Below are 20,876 nucleotides of genomic sequence, written 5' to 3' on the forward strand. Positions count from 1 at the left end.
GCATTTTATTCCTAAAATCTGAGTTAAAATTTAGATTGATGGGACAAAAGAGTCCCTTGTAAGTAGGGGGTTCCAATATTCAAGTAGTATTGACAGTTTCAATCCAGTTCTGAGTAGTCACAAAATGCAAAAAATGCCCTTAATTCAGCAGTAAACTGTCATCAAATTGGTCATTTCAGTCAGAGAGGACAGAGTGGCTAGTGTGAGAAATGGGATATCACGCTGGTGAGAGCCCTTCTTAGGCTGGGGATGAAGCGCACTGTTGGGAGTGAAGGGACCTGGGAGTTGCTTATTGCTGACACTGGCTGGATTTTACTCACCGAGACGCATTGGGGGTGGGACTGCTGCCTTTCGGGTTCTAGTCCTGCCCCCAGCAACGTCTGCCGAACAGACGCTATTTTGCCCTGATTGGCCTTGTTAAGCCCGCCCTGCGGGCTTGCCGGCCAATTAAGGGAAAGCCAGTGTCAGATGATGTCAGTTAATGATGCTTCATCTGCCGGTTTTCTTAAAGGGATAAGCACCACACTTGTTTGACAGTGTTTGACAGCATTGAGGTGCTGTCAAACAATGACAATCACTGTCCAAAGGTAAGCCCTTGCACCCAGGCTCTCCAATTACTCTCTCCTTAGGATAAAACAGATGGCAGCTGAGATTGCAGAAGCCATCTGTCACTTCTTCCGATGAGATGAGGCTACACAAACACTTCGCAGCTTGTCACCTGCAGAAACATCTAACCACATTAAAAATTACTTTCACAACGTATCCTTACCTCTGATACTAACCAGTGTCCCATTGCATCCTTCACACCAACATAAGAACAGACCCACAGTATGCTTCACTTACCTTGGCAGGGTTCCCCGACGTCGGGAAGCCCGCAGCAACAGTCTTAAAATCGGAAAAAGCCTCTTAACTGTCTGTTAACTACCTGTTAACAGGCAGTTAAGTGGCTATAATCCTCTTCCCGCCGCTAGGAGTCGGGTCCCTGCGCATATCGGGGACCTGACTCCCGGGAAGATTGGTTGGAGTCGGGTTGGGAGCGGATTTGGGACCCGCTCCGATTTTTGAGGATTTTCCCAGCAGTCCCGCCTCCAAACCCACCTCCTCAGGGCTGGTAAAATCCAGCCCATAGTGACTGAATCCGAAAGTGTTCCATTCTCCAATGCAACTATCCCTCACCTTGATGAGAAAAAAAACCTAAAAAAATAAGACACTGGAGAAGTCTTAAGAGCTTCAACTGCAGGTGATGCAAAGCACGGGGAAATCAAGAATGGTAGAACCAAGAAAGGGAGAATGGGCAAGTGAAAAAGAAGAGAATCTTATTCTACAATAAAAAGGAGCCGACACACTGCACAGCTACTCAACATGTCAACTCCAGTTTTTACAAACAGAATGGAGGATATATGGGCTCTCATGTAGAGTCCTGCAATTATGACTCTTTAAAAGTTTTCTTTTTGTAATTAAAAAAAAATTAATTAATGGGATGTGGGCGTTGCTGGCAAGGCCAGCATTTATTGCCCACCCCTAATTGCCCTTGAGAAGGTGGTGGTGAGCCGCCTTCTGCAGTCCGTGTGGTGAAGGTGCTCCCACAGTGCTGTTCAGGAGGGAGTTCTAGGGATTTTGACCCAGCGACAATGAAGGAACGGCGATATGTCAGGATGGTGTGTGACTTGGAGGGGAACTTGGAGGTTGTGGTGTTCCCATGTGCCTGCTGCCATTGTCCTTCCAGGTGGTAAAGTTCTGGGAGGTGCTGTCGAAGTGCGAGTGATATACACGCACTGACCTAGTGATGTTGCCCATAAAACAGATATACTGTAATAAAATAATAAAACAATCTAATGCTAATACATAGTAAATATATTTATTAAGCATTTATATGCCAATAATTAGTGCATGGAATTCACCTTCATTACAGCATGAAGGCAATTAATTATCTCCTCGAAAACAAAGTATCCCCTCCGGCGTTAATACTGCTTTTTCTGAAACTACTGGGGAATTCTCGTTATCTTAACTCTAGCACTGACTGCAATATAATGCTTCTGTACTGGATTAATAGCTCTGTGTCTCATATTTATGGTCTGCAGTGTTCTTACCCTGAGATACTCTATAATTAGACAAGATAATGCTACTTACATTAGTGCGGCTATATCTCCACAGAAATGACAGGACAAATTGTGCAGCAGCCATTGTGTTGGAAGATAGTGTAAAATATCATTAAAATGATATTTATTAAAAGTGATTAATCCAATTTAGAGTCATTTTCAAATCAAAAGTGTACATCGAGAACATTGAAGGGCAAGCCTGGCGTATTAATGTAGAAAAAAAAATTCCGTTATCACTAGTTGCTACGTAACCAATTGTCACAATGTCTACATCTATTAAGAGAACCAGAAGAAAGTAGAATATTACAATCTGAGTTACTTTCAGTTTAAACCATCTATTAGAAATGTGTCCAAACCCCAGAGTGTATTTAACCTTATATTGTGCTCTTTTTTCCCTCTAAACAGATTACTTGTGCCCTCTTTATTTATACCCTGAGAAGATGTAGTATTCTCCTGAGAAGGCGCACAGATGAGTCTTTCCAAGACTGCCAATGCCAACCAGGGGTCATCGTCTCAGGAAAAGGAGTCGGCCATTTAGGACTGAGATGAGGAGAAATTTCTTCACTCAGAAGGTGGTGAACCTGTGGAATTCTCTACCCCAGAGGGCTGTGAAGGCTCAGTCATTGAGTATATTCAAGTCTGAGATCGATAGATTTTTGGACACTAAGGGAATCAGGGGATATGGGGTTAGGACGGGAAAGTGGAGTTGATGTAGAAGTTCAGCCATGATCTTATTGAATGGTAGAGCAGGCTCAAGGGGCCATATGTCCTACTCCTGCTCTTATTTCTTAAGTAAGCATCTAACCACTGCCCCGTGACATTCAACGGCATTACTGTTGCCGAATCCCCCACCATCAACATCCTGGGGGTCACCATTGACCAGAAACTGAACTGGACTAGCCACATAAATACTGTGGCAACAAGAGCAGGTCAGAGGCTGGGTATTCTCAGGCGAGTGTCTTACATAGAAACATAGAAGATAGGAGCAGGAGTAGGCCAGTTGGCCCCTCGAGACTGCTCTGCCATTCATTGAGATTAAGTCTGATCATCCAATTTCAGTACCCTGTCCCTGCCTTCTCCCTATATCCCTTGATCCCTTTAGCCTTAAGAAATATATCCAACTCCTTCTTGAATATATTTAATGAATTGGCCTCCACTGCCTTCTGTGGTAGAGAATTCCACAGGTTCACCACTCTCTGGGTAAAGAAATTCCTTCTCATTTCTGTCCTGAATGGCTTACCCCTTGTCCTTAGACTGTGACCCCTGGTTCTGGACTCCCCGGCCATCGGGAACATCCTTCCTGCATCCAGTCTATCCAGTCCTGTTAGAATTTTATAAGTTTCAATCAGATCCCCTCTCATTCTTCTAAACTCCAGCAAGTATAAGCCCAATCGACCCAATCTCTCCTCATACGTCATTCCTGCCATCCCAGGTATCAGTCTGGTGAATCTTCGCTGCACTCTTTCCATGGCAAGAACATCCTTCCTCAGATAAAGCAACCAAAACTGCACACAATACTCAAGGTGTGGTCTCACCAAGGCCCTGTACAACTGCAGCAAGACATCCTTGCTCCTGTAATCGAATCCTCTCGCTATGAAGGACAACATACCATTTCCCTTCTTAACCGCCTGCTGCACCTGCATGCTTACCTCCAGCGACTGGTGCACAAGGACACCCAGGTCTCGTTGCACTTCCCCTTCTCCCAATCTATTGCCATTCAAATACTAATCTCCCTTCCTGTTTTTGTCACCAAAGTGGATACCCTCGCATTTATCCACATTATACTGCATCTGCCATGCTTCTGCCCAATCACCCAACCTGTCCAATCATACTGGAGTTTCTCGGCATCCTCCTCACAGCACACACGCCCACCCAGCTTTGTGTCGTCTGCACACTTGGAGATATTACATCTAGTTCCCTCGTCTAGATCATTTATATATATTGTGAATAGCTGGGGTCCAAGGACCAATCCCTGCGGTACCCCACTAGTCACTGCCTGCCACTCGGAAAAAGAGCCGTTTATTCCAACTCTTTGCTTCCTGTCTGCCAACCAGTTCTTTATCCAAGTCAGTACCTTGCCCCCAATCCCATGTGCCTTAACTATACACGCTAATCTCTTATACGGGACCTTATCGAAAGCCTTCTGAAAGTCCAAATACACCACATCCACTGGTTCTCCCTTATCTATTCTACCAGTTACATCCTCAAAAAATTCCAGTAGATTAGACAAGCACAATTTACCTTTTGTAAATCCATGTTGACTTTGTCCAATCCTGTCACTGTTTTCCAAGTGCTCTGCTATTACATCTTTTATAATGTACTCTAGCATTTTCCCCACTACCGATGTCAGATTTACCGGTCTATAATTCCCCGTTTTCTCTCTACCACCTTTTTTGAATAGTGGGGTTACATAAGCTACCCTCCAATCCATGGGAACTGTTCCAGAGTCTGTCGAATTTTGGAAGATGACCAGCAACGCATTTACTATTTCTAGGGCCACTTCCTTAAGTACCCTTGGATGTAGATTATCAGGCCCTGGGGATTTATTGGCCTTCAATCCCATCAGTTTCCCTAACACCATTTCCCTACAAATACTGATTTATTTCAGTTCCTCCCTCTCATTAGACCCTATGGTCTCCGACATCTCTGGGAGGTTATTTGTGTTCTCCTTTGTGAAGACAGAACCAAAGTATGTATTTAATTGGTCTGTCATTTCTTTGTTCCTCATTATAAATTCCCCTGATTCTGACTGCAAGGGACCTACGCTTGACTTCACCAATCTTTTTCTCTTCACATATCTATAAAAGCTTTTGGTCAATTTTTATGTTCCCTGCCAGCTTACTCTCATACGCTATTTTCCCCCTCTTAATTAATCCCTTTGTCCTCCTTTGCTGAATCCTAAACTGCTCCCAATCCTCAGGTTTACTGCTTTTTCTGGCCAATTTATATGTCTTCTCCTTGGATCTTATGCTATCCCTAATTTCCCTTGTTAGCCACAGTTGAGTCACCTTTTTTGTTTTATTTTTATGCCAAACAGGGATGAACAAATTTTGTAGTTCATCCATGCGATCTTTGAATGTTTGCCATTGCCTATCCACTGTCAACCCTTTGAGTAACATTCCCCAATCAATCCTACCCAACTCGCGCCTCATACCATCGTAGTTTCCTTTATTTAAATTCAGGACCCTAGTCTCTGAATCAACTACTTCACTCTCCATCTTAATGAAGAATTCCACCATATTATGATCATTCCGACCCAAGGGGCCTCGCACAACAAGATTGTTAATTAATCCTTTCTCATTACATAATACCCAGTCTAAGATGGCCTGATCTCTAGTTGGTTCCTCGACATATTGGTCCAGGAAACCATCTCGTATACACTCCAGGAATTCCTCCTCCACAGTATTGGTTAGCCCAATCTATATGTAGATTAAAGTCACCCATGATAACTGCTGTACCCTTATTGCACGCATCTCTAATTTCTCATTTAATGCCATCCCCAACCTCCGTATTATTGTTTAGAGGTCTGTATACCACTCCCACTAACGTTTTCTGCCCCTTGGTATTTCTCAGTTCTACCCATACATTCCACATCATCAGAGCTAATATCCTTCCTTTCAATTGTGTTAATCCCCTCTTTAACCAGCAATGGTACCCCACCTCCTTTTCTTTATTGCCTATCTTTCCTGAATATTGAATACCCCTGGATGTTGAGTTCCCAGCCTTGGTCACCCTGGAGCCATGTTTCTGTAATCCCAATCATATCATATCCGTTTACCTCTATTTGCGCAGCTAATTCATCCACTTTATTACGAAGTTTTTTTAACACTCTTACACCTTTTAGAATTATTATTTACTGTGGCCATGCTTGATTTAAACCCTTGATTTCTCTGACTGCCACCTTTGTTTTTCTCCTTCCTTTCTTTAGCTTCTATCCTTGTTTCCCTTTCCTCTGTCTCCCTGCTCAGGTTCCCAACCCCCTGCCACTTTAGTTTAAACCCTCCCCCAGAGCACTAGCAAACACTCCCCCTAGGACATTGGTCCTGGTCCTGCCCAGGTGCAAACCGTCCATTTTGTACTGGTACCACCTCCCCCAGAACCGGTTCCAATGTCCTAGGAATTTGAATCCCTCCCCCTTACACCATTCCTTTAGCCACGTATTCATCTGAAATATCCTTCTATTTCTACTCTGACTAGCACGTGGCACTGGTAGCAATCCTGAGATTACTACCTTTGAGGTCCTACTTTTTAATTTACCTCCTAACTCCCTATATTCAGCTTTTAGGACCTCATCCCATTTTTTACCTATATCGTTGGTACCTATATGCACCACGACAACTTGCTGTTCACCCTCCCCTTCCAAAATGTTCTGCAGCCGTTCTGAGACATCCTTGACCCTTGCATCAGGGAGGCAACATACCATCCTGGAGTCTCGTTTGCGGCCGCAGAAACGCCTATCTATTCCCCTTACAATAGAATCCCCTATTACTATAGCTCTCCCACTCTTTTTCCTCCCGTTCTGTGCAGCAGAACCACCCACGGTGCCAGGAAGTTGGCTGTTGCTGCCTTCCTCTGATAAGCCTTCCAAAACTGAGAAGTATAAAGAGTGGTCAGCAAAGGAGATATTAACAACTTCTCGGGGATGGGAATCATATGCAGAAATTTACTGAATGGCAGCTCCAAACCAAACATGAGATAAATTAAGTTTGGAAGCTCAGGAGATTTGTTACAGCCTCAGGTAAATCAAGGCTCCAGTGATGGCTCTTAATTACAGTTTACACTTTAACCTGTCAAGGAAATCTGTATATACTGTACATAACACACTTTTTAAAATGCAAGAACGCTGTCTCTGCATGGGCAATAAATCTCCAGGCAAGAGTAAAATAATAGACTTGCCACGAAGTCAAATCTTATCATTTTTCATTTTACAGTCTGCGTAATCTCCACCCTACACACAGAATTTAAACAAGATGTCATTGTTAGCGTGCCACTGATCCCGCCCCAAGTCAGTTTATCATGTTTCATTTTTGAAATGAAAATTCTTAGAATAGGTTTCCAGTTTTTTCCCCTCCTAAGAAGCTTGTAAATGTGGCATGAGGAGTGCTTGGAGGTGCTTTTAACAAGCAATCATTTGTTAAAGTGATTAGCCATGCTATTAATTAATTCAACAATGAAATTCAAATTAATTCATTTTTGAAATGGGCTTTCTCTGCATTCCTATTATAGTTCGGGATGCACCCAAGGTGCAGTGACATTTACAAGTTGATGAATATGCCTTTGATAGACATGTAGACAGTAATGCAAGCAGGATAGTCAGATATGGGCACACCCTGGTGCCTCGGTTAGAAAATGCACTCCACAATGTGGTACTGATCCATACGTCACCAGTTGCTATCCTGTTAGTGCCTCCGCTGCAAAGTGTCCATGTGGGAACGTCAAATCAGAGCTCACTGCAATACCCCCCATGACCAAATTGCCTGCTGCTGTTCACTGCCAAGGATCACGCATTAAGATTGGCCACTTGTGTTTTTTTTCATTCATTCACGGGATGTAGACATCACTGGCAAGGCCAGCATTTATTGCCCATCCCTAATTGCCCTTGAGAAGGTGGTGGTGAGCTGCTGCAGTTCATGTGGTGAAGGTACTCCCACAGTGCTGTTAGGTAGGGAGTTCCAGGATTTTGACCCCGCAACAATGAAGGAACGGCAATATATTTCCAAGTCAGGATGGTGTGTGATTTGGAGGGGAAATTGGAGGTAGTGGTGTTCCCATGCGCCTGCTGCCCTTGTCCTTCCAGGTGGTACAGGTCGCGGGTTTTGGGAGGTGCTGTCGAAGAAGCCTTGGCAGTGCATCTTATAGATGGTACACACTGTAGACACAGTGCACCAGTAGTGGAGGGAGTGAATATGGTGCCAATCAAGCGGGCTGCTTTGTCCTGGATGGTATCGAGCTTTTTGAGTGTTGTTAGAGCTGCACTCATCCAGGCAAGTGGAGAGTATTCCATTACATTCTTGAATTGCGCCTTGTAGATGGTGGAAAGGCTTTGGGGAGTCAGGAGGTGGGACACTTGCCGCAGAATACCCAGCCTCTGACCTGCTCTTGTATTTATGCAGCTGGTCCAGTTAAGTTTCTAGTCAATGGTGACTTGGATAAGGCACTGGAGGGCTGCTGGTGAAAGTAGAGGCAAATGCTGAATAAGAGAGTTCAGCTATCGTGTCAATCTTAAAATATAAATGACAGCAACAATTCTACGATTTACAAATAACAAAATAAAAAAGTACACAGTAAATTAGTTTGTCTGCTTTTTTGCCTCACCCAGGAGAATACATGGCTGTGGGGTGGTGGAGTGGGAGGGAGGGAGGAAGAAGTGTTTAGTCAATATGGTCTGGCCATCATCATGTGGGGCAGGCTTGATGGACCAACTGGTCAATTTTATATGTTTGTGTGTTTGTGAAATGAACTGTGCCTTTTCAGTGGTTAAATAAAACCTTTTGAACACAAGAGTCAATGATCTCTGGAGTGCTTCATTCTTGCTGGAAAAAGTTTTGTCACCTTTCTCCGATTATCTGTTCTTGGACAATACTCAGGAGCCAAGGGCAGTTGAGTCATCACTGATCGTGTGCTTCAGAAATGCAGGAATATTTTGGTCTTCATACCGAAGGAAGGATATACTTGTCTAAGAGGGGGTACAACGTAGGTTTACTAGACTGATTACTAGGATGAGGGGATTGTCCTCTTGGGAGAGATTGAATAAAATGGGCCTACATTCCCTTGCTCGCTGACTTACATTGGTTCCCGGTTAAGTAGCGCCTCGATTTCAAAATTCTCATCCTTGTTTTCAAATCCCTCCATGGCCTCGCCCCTTCCTATTTCTGTCATCTCTTTCAGCCCCACAACCCCCCCACCCTCCCCCCCACCCCGAGATATCTGCACTCCTCTAATTCTGCCCTCTTGAGGATCCCTTATTATAATCGCTCCACCATTGGTGGCCGTGCCTTCTGTTGCCTAGGCCCTAAGCTCTGCCTAAACCTGTCCGCCTCACTATCTCTCTTTCCTCCTTTAAGATGCTCGTTAAAACCTACCTCTTTGACCAAGGTTTTGGTCACCTGCCCTAATTTATCCTTATGTGGATCGGTGTCAAATTTTTTTGTCTTAAAATACTCCTGTGCAGCGCCTTGGGACATTTTAAAGGCGCTGTATAAAAACAAGTTGTTGTTGTTGAGTTTAGAAGAATGAGAGGTGATCTCAATGAAACATATAAAATTCTTAAGGGGCTTGACAGGGTAGATGCAGGGAGGATGTTTCCTCTGGCTGGGGAGTCTAGAACTCGGCGTCATCTTATTGTGAAGCGGGAAGAGAGCCAAAACTGCCTATCAGCATTACTTGCAAGCAATGTAATGATGGCCCAGAAATTCCAGAACGGGGCTTGCAGCGCGTGCAAGCCCCGTATTTACACTTACCCCGCGCTACTGCCGATCAGCTCCAGGGACGCCTGGAATTGGTGTTTCCAGAAGAAGAATCCCGGGCAGCGTATGACGTCACGCCGCCCAGGAGTGCAGCCAGCGCGAAGCCAGGAGCGTGCAGTGCAAGTGAGACACGCCCCTTGAGGTCTCAGTTTCACTGGACATGCCCCCAATGTTTCTGTCAAGCTGCTAACCATTTTTACATGCAAAGCAGCAGTTTAAATAGGTTTTTGGAAGTTTTTTGAAGATTTTGGTAACTTTTATAAACTTTTTAAAATGTTTACATTCTTTTGAGTAATCTGAAGTAGTTTTAAACAGAATTAAAGCAATTTAAAGACTTTTAAAAGCCCTAAAAGAATTTTTTTAATTCCATTTATTTATTTAGCAATGTCGTCGTCATACATGTCTTCACACTGTTCCCTTTGGGGAACTGTATGAAGTGGTGGAAGGATTTATGGCCATGATTAACGCTCATTCCATGACCGTAACCATCTTTGAACCAGGCATTAGGGCGGTTAGTCCTATGGCGGGAGGGTTTTACGGGCTCCCACAAGCTATACAAGGAGGGGGGGCCACCCACACCCACGGACGCAAATATCCCACTGGATGTCAACCCAGAATTTAGAGCCGGAGCTCCGACTCCACTTGCCGGGACTGTCTGGAGCGGGGTTCGAAACCCTACCCTGATCTGGCCCAGCGGCGGGGATCCTACTGCTATGACAAAGGCCCAATCCGATTAGCAACGTGAAATGGCAGCATAGGGCTCCAGTCACGGGGAGGGAAAAGGCGCAGGAAACGTATGGGTGTCACCTTTTGTGCGGAGTGGGCCTTTTGCGTAGCAGTAAGCATCCCCGCCGCTGGGCCAGAAGGAGTAGGGTTTTGAACCCCACTCCAGACAGTCCCGGCAAGTGGAGTCGGAGTTCCAACTTTAAATTCTGGGTGGACATCCAGCGGGATACTTGCGTCCGTGGGTGTTGGTGGCCCCCCCCCCTCAGATGGGTTGTGGGAGCCCGTAAAACCCTCCCGCCATAGGACTAACCACCCTAATGGCTGGTTCAAAGATGGTTACGGTCACGGAATGAGCGTTAATCACGGCCATAAATCCTTCCACCACTTCATACAGTTCCCCAAAGGGAACAGTGTGAGGATGCGTACGATGATGACCTCTTGCGCAATGCACCTCCTTGGACCCTCAGTCGCAGATGCGAGGGGGCAAGTCGTGCAATTGTTAAATTTTTCATTTTATTGACATGTAAAATGTTGGCCCAGTAATTCCCTTCCAAATGCGCGAGTACGGTCGGGGTACTTACGCATCTGGCTGGATGAAATGCCGGTTTTCAGCATGCACAGTGCATGTGGGGAAAACCGGCATTTCCTGTCCTCTGAACGAAGGGGTTCAGAGGCAGAACGCGTGCGACTGCACAGGCAGCGCGTGCGCAGTATAATTCGCCGCTTTCATTAATGCTTTCAGTGAGGTCAAGTCATTACAACTTACACATGAAAAAAGCATGGGTACAGTTGCTCCAGAGGCTGCGGAGGAAGATATTTATTATCGTGGAGCTTCTGAAAGTATGTATGTCTGTATATATTCCTTTGCGTGTTATGTATATATTCCTTTACTTATGTGTATGAATGTATTATTTAATTATGACTTTCAGAGAAAGTAACTTATTGGAAAATCATAATTAAAAACATACATTCATACACATTAGTAAAGGAATATAAAACATACATACATATACGTAAAGGAATATATGTGGACATACATACATAACTCATTCTCACATTCCATTCACACACCCACAATTGCTCCTTCTACCTACCGTTCTGAAAACCCTTTTAAAAAAAAAAAATTTTTAACTTTAAAACTTACTTAAAATTTCTTGAAATAACTTCCCTCCCTTTCCCAAACAAAAATATTGCATTTCAGAAGCTCCACGATAAAATGTTTCTTCCTCCGCAGCCAATGAACCACTTTACACTTGCTTTTTTCAAGTGTAAATTCTGAGGACTTACCCTCACGGATTTCATGAATGAAATCTACGAAGTTCACTGCGCAAGCGCTGCCTGTGCAGTCGCACGCGCTCGAGGTCTGGAAATGCCGGCGTTCCCCGCATGCGCTGTTCATGCTGAACGCTGGCATTTCCAACGGCCAGATGCGTGAGTACCCCGAGCGCACTCACGCCTTTGGCCACGAATTTCTGGCCCGATGATTCTGCAATGCAATGGCACAGGGCAGCGCAAAGTTGCATCATTGTGTCACTGTGTTAGGTAAACAAAAAAGGACTTCTTAAAAGATTTTCAGTAAAGACTCTGACCCTTTAAAACAGTCTTTCAAACTAAAGATGAAAAGGAAAAAAAATCAACTTTTTGCTCTTTTTCAATATTTCAGGGGCCTTCTGTTTTAAATGTTTTTGCAAACTCACTCTCTTTTTCTTCTGAAGGCATTAAGTCATGCTGGGATAGCGATCCACAGTTGCCACATGCTCTCCAGTAGCCTGGTGCTGAGATGGCCAATTTTCATGTGTCACCCAGTGATTGTTGGCAGGCTATTCAACTGGTAAAGGCACCACTGCTCACTTGGAACTTGTCCTCACCAGAGGTCCACACTTGTGCACTCTCGAGGAGTCACAAGATGGTGATCAGGGAGAGGAGTTCTGGGCAATGAGTTCCGCTCCTTAGCCTGGGGCAGTGAGGCTGATTGAAGTGCCTCTGCTGCTGCTCTTGTTGAGACCAGATAACACAGCAGAGATTGGAGACTGACCCCGAGACCTTCTTGGTCTATATAGCTCAATGTTTGCATAGTATATTTAGCTATTCATTAATGCCAAAACGCTCGCACAGCTAAGTTTAATTCTACATTCATCATTAAGATTCCATATTGTGCAAGATTATTCCATTTTGTTCCTGGCAGCTTTCTTCCCTGCCCCCACCCCCTCCAAATGTACAGTTCACATATTCCCCATTACCCTTTGGTACCTCACACAACTGGTCGTTATTCAGACGCATCCACTGATGGTGAATATTGGCAAGCGATTCAACCACGAAGAACACGAAAGGGAGCCCAATCCTGCTCTTAACCAACATCCACACACGTGCCTATCCAGTAAAGGACCGCTGGATAGCGTTTAAGAGCAAAACTGCGCTGATTTTTCCTATATTTAAATCAGGGTGTTTTACCCACACCAGCAGAAATCAGGTGACTCAACGCCGACCAGAGATTGGACCTGGGAGCTTGTGTCTCAGCCAGTCACTGGGATAAATTGCCTGAGCCAGCGAGAGAGGCCCAGATGATTTTATTTCTGTTCTAACACAGAACTTTTGGCATTTCAACGCAAGTAAATTAACCTGTGAGAGTTGAACAACAGAAGCAGTAGGTTAAATGTCAGTGCAGAAAGCACAAACCCAACAAATCAACATAAACTTCTTTGAAATGTCAAAGTATTGTTCTGAAATGGCACGACACACATCAATACTCTCACATTCTAGGACACTGGGTAATATTAACTCAGAACACTCAATTATATGCAGCAGTACTGAATCTTCATCTGTATAGTGTGAGGTATAGCAAGTGAAAGGATTTACACTGTCATCTGCCCTTTGTGCATCTTGCACTGAGCACAGTGATAAACAAGTACTATGCAATTGGCGGCATGCACAGAGCTCTACTTTCTGGACTGTGAGTGACAGCGCCAGTTCTGTCATATCAAAAAGAGTCGAAGTTAGTTTCAAAGTGCCCAAATTATGAGCAGTCTTCACCCCTGCTGTGAGCTGAGTTCAGTTGTCCAAATTTATTGGAGAGAGCCAAGTGGGATAGAGTGAGAGAGAGAGAGAGAGAGAAAAGGAAGAGGGTCAAAGAGAATCAGAGAGGAGAGAGAATTACAGAGAGGAGAGAATCGAGGGCCAGAAAGGGGAGAGGGTCGATGGCCAGAGAGGGTCGAGGGCCAGAGGGGAGAGGGTCGATGGCCAGAGAGGGTCGAGGGCCAGAGGGGAGAGGGTCGAGGGTCAGAGAGGGTCGAGGGCCAGACAGAAGGAGCGAGGCAGAGAAGGAGTGCGAGGGAAGAAAAAGAGAGAGACAGTGAGAGAGAAAAGAGAAAGAAAAAAAGACAGCTAGGCCTAGAAATTCAGTGGGCTTTGCGCCCAGTTACCGCCCAAATAGGGTTTTTGCGCCAGTGTAAGAGGGTGCGCTGATATTCAGCACTGCGGTAATGGCGGCGGTAGCCGGTAGCGCTGCGCCGACACCGATGACATCATCGGTGTGCGCAGTGCCCCGGTTCCGCCCCGCTTCCGGCCCAAACCCCATATTTAGTTGCAGCCGCCTCTTCTGCAGCGGCCGCAAACAGCGCTGGAAAAACGGGGCCGTACTGCTGCGCTACTGGGGCGCTTTAAGGTGGAGGTGCGGCCGGCCGCTTTTTCGGCGGCCGCCTGCCCGCACCTCCTTCCCCGGCCTCCTCCACCCCCCTCCCGCGGCAATGCCGGCTGCTTTCCGCGAGCCCGGCACTTCTCCGTGGTGCCGGGCTCATTTGCCGGCACAATCCAGCGGCGATCTCGCTGTTGCAGTCACCTCCCCCTTAAGAGAAGGAGGAGGCCTGCAGTACCGCAGCCTGCCGCTCCGCAGCGGGTGGCGCTGCGGCGCCTAGAGCGCCGATATTCAGTTTCAGCGCCCCAAGCGGGGGCGCCGAAACCCTTGATTAGCGGCCGCCTTCGAGTTGGGGCACTGAAACTGAATTTCCGGCGGGCGCAAGTGGCTCCGCGCGCAGCGCTAACTTTTGGGCGTTAGCCTGCTGGCGGGCCTTAACTGAATTTCTAGGCCATATAGTTTGAGATCACCTGTCTGGCCTGCATTCCCACCCATGATCCAGAGGTGCAGCATTGCCAACATTCAGAATGTTGATGATTTGACATTATAAGTCTAGTGCTGGCTCCTGATACAGCTGGAGGATCTCAGCTTGCATTGCCAAACACGACAGCATGGATTTGCCGGGTTCAGGCAATGCCAGTTCTGTGTGTATGTGGGGGGGTTTGAGATGGAATTTTAATCTCCAACTCAGGAGAAAGCTCGCTGGAGTGGCTATGACTTCAGGTTGCGATCAGCAGATGGAAGAATATTTTGAATGGGCTGTGGGGGGGTGGATGGCGGGGGTGGGGGTTGCGACAGAGAAAATCTAGGAAGGGGGCTGCAGCGAGCTGGGCTGAGAAGGCTGGAGATGTGCAGTGAGTTAAAGTCTGAGGGAAATCAGACACACTTTCCTCAGGCCGCACTTAGAAAAGGTAGCTGGATTTCATCATCTTTCCAACAAAAGGTGCAACAATTTTACCTGTGACATATTTGCATTTATATTTACTGACTGTTCAACATAATCACAGCACAAAATCGATTATCTATTGAGATGATATGAATTGGAGTTTAATGCAGTGAAAACCATTACTGCACAGTCACCAACTTGCTTTGCAGTGCAACTGCAGGCCAACTCACATGCCCACAATAAGGTATGGGTACTCTGGTCTGCAGCCAATGTTATACTCTGACAGGTTTTTTAGCAATGCAAACCTCTATCACAGAGCCACCTATAGGTGCAACATTTACTCTACCTAAACGTTTGATACTTTTGTAATGTATTTTCCCATAGCCAGAGGCAGGACATCAGAGTTTTCAATGCATTTTGAAATGGAATATTATCTACCAATTGATAAGATATAAAATTGATTGCTTTAATGCACAAGATTCATGGTATAAGAGAAACAGAGAAGAATAGTGTGTGTTATCGTTGCTTTGCCCACAAATTACAAGTTTTGAAAACAATAGTGGGAAATCAATAAGTTGTTAAGGAAATCATGAGTGTTGCTAAAGAACAAACGCACAACCACTGTAACACTCCGTTCCGTTCAACAGATCGTTGAAAACATTTTAAGTTCAGGAGTCTAACACTTCACCTGTACAGATCTGTTGCCTGTTGTTTGCGGCTCAATCAGTTACCAAATAAATCCATGGACCAATGTCACTTTGCTCTGTGGTTTCAATACTTATTTGTTGCTGGTAAGTCATGACAGGTCAGGAGAACCAGTTCCACTCAGCAGAAGCTCACGATCCACCAGGGAATCATGGAGTTGATGGCTCAAAGCATTCCAACTGAAGGAGGAAGTGCGGTGGGAAGAGGAAAAGAAAGGACTGAAGTACGGAAGGGAAATAGACATTATGAATTTTTGTGCACATTTGCACTTTTACTTTTTCTTCCTGGTGTTCCTGTCACCTTTACCAGCGAGGTCCTTCACATCACTGTCACTTACCTGGTAGAGTGTAAGGTGTGCTGGAGCGGAATGAAAAGATGATACATCTCTGTGACACATTGCACTCATCAAAAATCCCAGCGCAAAGGAGGACGTCTGGTGAATTACAAGCCCGCCATGTTATTGTGAGCCTTTGTTGGAACTGAAACTTGGCAGTAAGGGCCACCCAACAGCATTGCACTGGGATCTGCTTACCTTGTGTGTTTTCACCTTCCCCTCTCCAGAAGAAAAATACAAGTCTGGTTGTCTTGCCAGTCATTTATTGCTTGAGCTGAGAATTGGGCAAATCTCATCCTCTAATGGTAGGTACAGTCACTTGGGAAAGTCAGGACTGGGATTTGAAATCACAACCCTCACGGAGTCCAACATTTGGCTACAACAGCTGTCACGCTGATGCGCATTACGGTGTTTATCTCTTCATTTTCTGCCGATTCCCTTCAACCGCAACAGGAAATGATGGATCAACATTTATAAGCAGAAGGTGCCGAACAATAATCGCAGCTAGAGCCACAAGTGAAGGTTTTACAAACCTGCCGCTGATTACTAATGTCAGTCTCCTTACAGGTTTAGTACAATGCATGTTGTAGCCACTGGGAGAGAGACGGACAGAAAGCACCACAAGTTTGTCAATTATTGTTTTTTTGAAACATCAAATGATTGTTGCAAACACTGGGCAAGAACTGCTTGACATTTCTGTGGGGGTTACTGAAGGAGACGAGGACAATTTCTCAGAGCATTGATGCACACAGCCTACCTTGGGATTTCTTGCATACTTTCCAGTCCTAGCATCCTTGACATGACTGATTTCCAGCAAGTCTGTCTCCTGTGGGCAAGATGGCACAAAAAAACAGGAGTTATGGAACAAAACACATGACCAAATTCATGCCTAATGTACTCTTTACACAGATTCACTACATAGTACAAGTCAACTTGACAAGCCAAGGCATGGTGTGTATAAATCTTCAGAAGGCACCCACACTTCAGAAGGTTTATAAAATCACACACAGCACAGTGAACAATACATACTATGGGAATGTGTGATTTCACTTCATAATCTGCACATTTTCACAGAATCCCAAAGAATCAGACCACGCACTGTTTATTTCTACATCATTTATCTCGTCATATGACAATAGATTGCATTTATTGTCTCATTTTCTAAGTAGCGCATCCAACTGCAACTAACAATGGTTAACACAAAAATATACCTAAACTTCCATACACATACAGTGGGTGAGTCAGACAGTTATCTCATTAATAGCTCCATGAATACATCAACCCTGCCTTTGGAATGAATTCCTGAATCCTATCTCTCACAATGCTTCTTAAATGTTCTCTATATATTTTTTTCTAATTCTTCAGCTTCTTTTTCAATTGGTTTTCTTTTACCTAAATTTTGAGTTCCATGCGGATCTATTTCATTTCTTAGTCTATTCAGTACCATAAATGTAACTGCCAAGGTTCAGTATAATAAGAAGGTGCCACTGAATCTTAAAAATAACTCATCCATCGTAATTGTGCCTCTAAAAACCGTTCTTATATATGAAGAACGTCACTTCGCAAGTGGGCACAGAGACATTAAATTGCTTTTATAGTGACTTGGAAGCAGCTCTCTCAGGATCGCTCACCATTCACTTCTACTGCAGCAGCTGATAGATTTGTGACAGAGCTGAAACAAACGTCAGCAGTGTGTTAAAGAGGGGAACAGGGATGGTAGTCTGAGCAACAACAGCCTGCATTTATATAGCGCCTCAAACGTAGTAAAACGTCCCAAGGTGCTTCACAGGAGCGCAATCAGACAAAATTTGACACCGAGCCACATCAGGAGACATTAGTGTAGTGTATGTAACGTTCCACCTTTAAGAGAACTATTTTAAGGGTTGCACTACTTTCTCTTGGCTACTGTATACTGTAATACCGGTGGTGACCACACCGGTATATAAGTGCTGTGTAAGGATTTATTGGGCAGATTCGCCCTGACCTTCGAATAGTAAAGTCCTGTTAAAGTTACTCTTGTAGTCTGTGTATTAATTCGCCATATAACACACAGACTTTACAGTGGCGACGAGTTCGATCTTACCCTGCGGCAGTGATACATCCGAAGCAGTTAACGAGCGTCGAGAAGAGGCATCCGCCCTCGTCGTTCTGCTGAGAGAAGACTCGAGTCTGCAGAGCAAGGAAGAAGGAAGAATTCAGACACGAAGCCTTCCATCAGCAACAGGCAGTGATCGTCCCTTCTGCCATGGTGGTGAGTGAGCCGATCAGCCACGAGAAGCAAGTCAGCCACGTTGACTGTGAGTAGGGGGAAAATAAAAAGAAACGGAGGATAAGGGTGGTGAACTCGACCACGGTCGGCGGAAAGGAGCCGGACAGAAGTCGGGGCCAGAGACGCTGAGACTGGGGCAGCGTAGGGCACGGAAGCCGCGGTACAAGCGGGAACGCAGCCGGTGTGAGAGACCGGGCTACAAGCGGGAACGCAGCCGGTGTGAGAGACCGGGCTACAAGCGGGCTGGGAGATGCAACAGCGTCAGGAGACAGCTCGACCGCGACCGGCAAAAAAGGCCGGGCAGCTACCGAGGCCGCGAGGCGCTGCGACCGGGATCGTAAGGCGCGGGAAGAAATAAGTAAATAAAACCGCGGAGAACTCAGCCGCAGCCGGGGAGGAAAGGACCGGACTGCGAGAGGGCTGGGGAGGCGCGATTGAAAGCCGCTGAGGGAGAGACAGAGCCCGAGCGAGTGGGAGAGCTTCAGAATAAACTGAAGCCGGCGCGCAGGCTGCGAAACCCGAAAGCCAGCGGTCGTCGCCCGAGGGCAAAGCTTACCCCCCGCCAGAGGAAGACAAGCGCGGGAAACCGCCATCCTCGGAGGCGGGGAAGAAGATAAGCGCGGGAAACCGCCACTTTTGAAAAAAAAAAGTTAAAAAGTAAAGAAAAATGTCGTTGTTGTTCTCAGAAAGATTGTGAAGATGCCTAAGCGTGGTAACATCAACGATTTCGATTCCGATGTGGAAGATTGGGCCACGTATGTAGAACGCATCGAGATATATTGTAAGGTCAAGATAGCAAATTATGATAAAGCTCTAACCTTACTAAACTCAATGGGTGCGAAGACATACGGGCTATTGAAGCATCTTCTATCACCAGCTAAACCGGCGGATCAGTCTTTCGCTAATATTGTTGCTGTCCTGAAGGATCATTTGAACCCCACACCGCTGATGTTAGCGGAACGATCTAAATTTTACGTGAGAACGCAACTAAAAGAGGAAAGCAACGCGGAGTACTTGGTTGAACTGCGTAGGCTAGCAAAATACTGTCAGTTTGGGGAAAATCTGACAGAGGCACTGAGAGACAAGTTCGTGTGTGGGATGTCGAAGGAAGAAACACAAAAGCGACTGCTCGAAGAGAACGATCTTACACTTGATAAGGCTGTCCTTATTGCAGCATCGCACGAAGCCGCAGCGAGAGGCATGGCGGTAATGCAGCTGAAGACAGCGGTACTCAGCGTGGATCAAATGACTTCGGGTACAACGAAATGTTATCGTTGTGGGAAGACAACACACGACCAGAACCAATGCTGGTTTAAAAACCAGGAATGTAGAAAATGTGGCAAGCTTGGTCACATTGCTAAAGTATGCCGGTCAGGAACGAAGACCAGCAACAATAAGTCACCGCAGAAGAAGTACAGAAAGGTACATAAGGTGACTGTGAAGAGTTCAGATGAACAGAATTCGGATTCAGACTCCAACAGCAAGGAACTGGGTAGTCTGAGGATTCACAATGTGAGTAAGGAAACTGACCGACAAACTATCTGGGTCACACTACAGATTGCAAAAGTCCAAGTGAAGATGGAAGTGGACACCGGATCGGCGTTGACGGTCATGAATAAGCAAGATTACAAAAAGTTATTCAAACATATTCCCCTACGGGATACGGAGATAGTATTGCAGACATACACGGGGCATAAAGTATACCCCATCGGGAAGATAAAAGTCAAGGTGAGGCACAAGGGCAAAGAACACCAAGGAATGGACATATATGTACTACCCGAGGGAGGTCCACCACTTCTGGGGCGGGAGTGGATCAGGAAAATAAAGATAGACTGGCACTCCCTAAACACAATGACGGTAGATTCCGGAAAGAAAGATGTCAAACCTGAACGATTGACCAGAATATTGGACGAGGCTAAAGAGGTATTCCAGCAGGGACTGGGAATACTGAGAGGAATTAAGGCAAAAATCAAGATTGCAGAACATGCAAGCCCAAAATTTTTCAAAGCCAGATCGGTACCTTACGCGATACGACCTGCTGTGGAGGCAGAACTGGAAGAGCTTGAACGTTCAGGGGTACTGTCTAAGGTGGACTGGAGTGAGTGGGCCACGCCCATTGTTCCCGTCATGAAGCCTTCGTCGAGTAACAAGCCAGGGGGACCGGGAAAGGTCCGCATCTGCGGAGACTTCAAGATCACAGTTAATCCAGTGCTTCACACGGTACAATACCCGCTTCCGCGGATTGAGGATATCTTTGCTTCATTGTCTGGCGGGAAACACTTCACCAAGATAGACCTGGCGCAAGCATACTTACAGATGGAAGTCGAGGAAGAGTCGCGCCAGTATCTCACAATCAACACGCACAGAGGCTTGTATCGATATAATAGACTGGTTTTTGGAGTGGCTTCGGCTCCAGCAATTTGGCAGAGGGCCATGGAGCAGGTCTTACAGGGTATTCCAAGCACTCAGTGTTACTTGAACGATATCCTGATTACGGGAGAGGACGAGGAGGAACACCTCATAAATTTGAAACTGGTGCTCACCAGGTTGAAGGAATATGGCCTTCGAGCTAACCGCCAGAAATGTGAGTTCTTCCAGAAACGGATCTCGTACTGTGGTCATGTCATTGACCAAGAGGGGCTGCACAAGTCACCTGAAAAGATCGAAGCTGTCGTGAAGGCCCCCGCTCCGGAAAATGTATCACAGTTGAGGTCGTTTCTGGGGTTGATTAACTATTACCATAAGTTTCTGCCAAATCTA

The 20,876-nt window shown here is 45.7% G+C and overlaps 1 protein-coding gene across 10 annotated transcripts in view; it reads right to left on the minus strand.

Annotated features, from left to right (window-relative positions):
- plcb1 (phospholipase C beta 1) overlaps nt 1-20,876 on the minus strand; it is a 1,372,871-nt gene that overhangs the window by 1,085,439 nt on the left and 266,556 nt on the right. For all 10 annotated transcript variants that reach the window (XR_015077546.1, XR_015077547.1, XM_085981702.1 and 7 more), the window contains exon 3: nt 16,605-16,673. Coding sequence is in view for 8 of the 10 variants with exons in the window: in XM_085981702.1 (XP_085837828.1) it covers nt 16,605-16,673 (69 nt within the window). In the remaining 2 variants the exon portion in view is untranslated. The remainder of the gene's footprint in view (nt 1-16,604; nt 16,674-20,876) is intronic.

This window comes from Somniosus microcephalus, chromosome 3, assembly GCF_052327205.1.
Source record: "Somniosus microcephalus isolate GS21.2 chromosome 3, FLI_Smic_1.0, whole genome shotgun sequence".
Classification (NCBI taxonomy): Eukaryota; Metazoa; Chordata; class Chondrichthyes; order Squaliformes; family Somniosidae; genus Somniosus; species Somniosus microcephalus.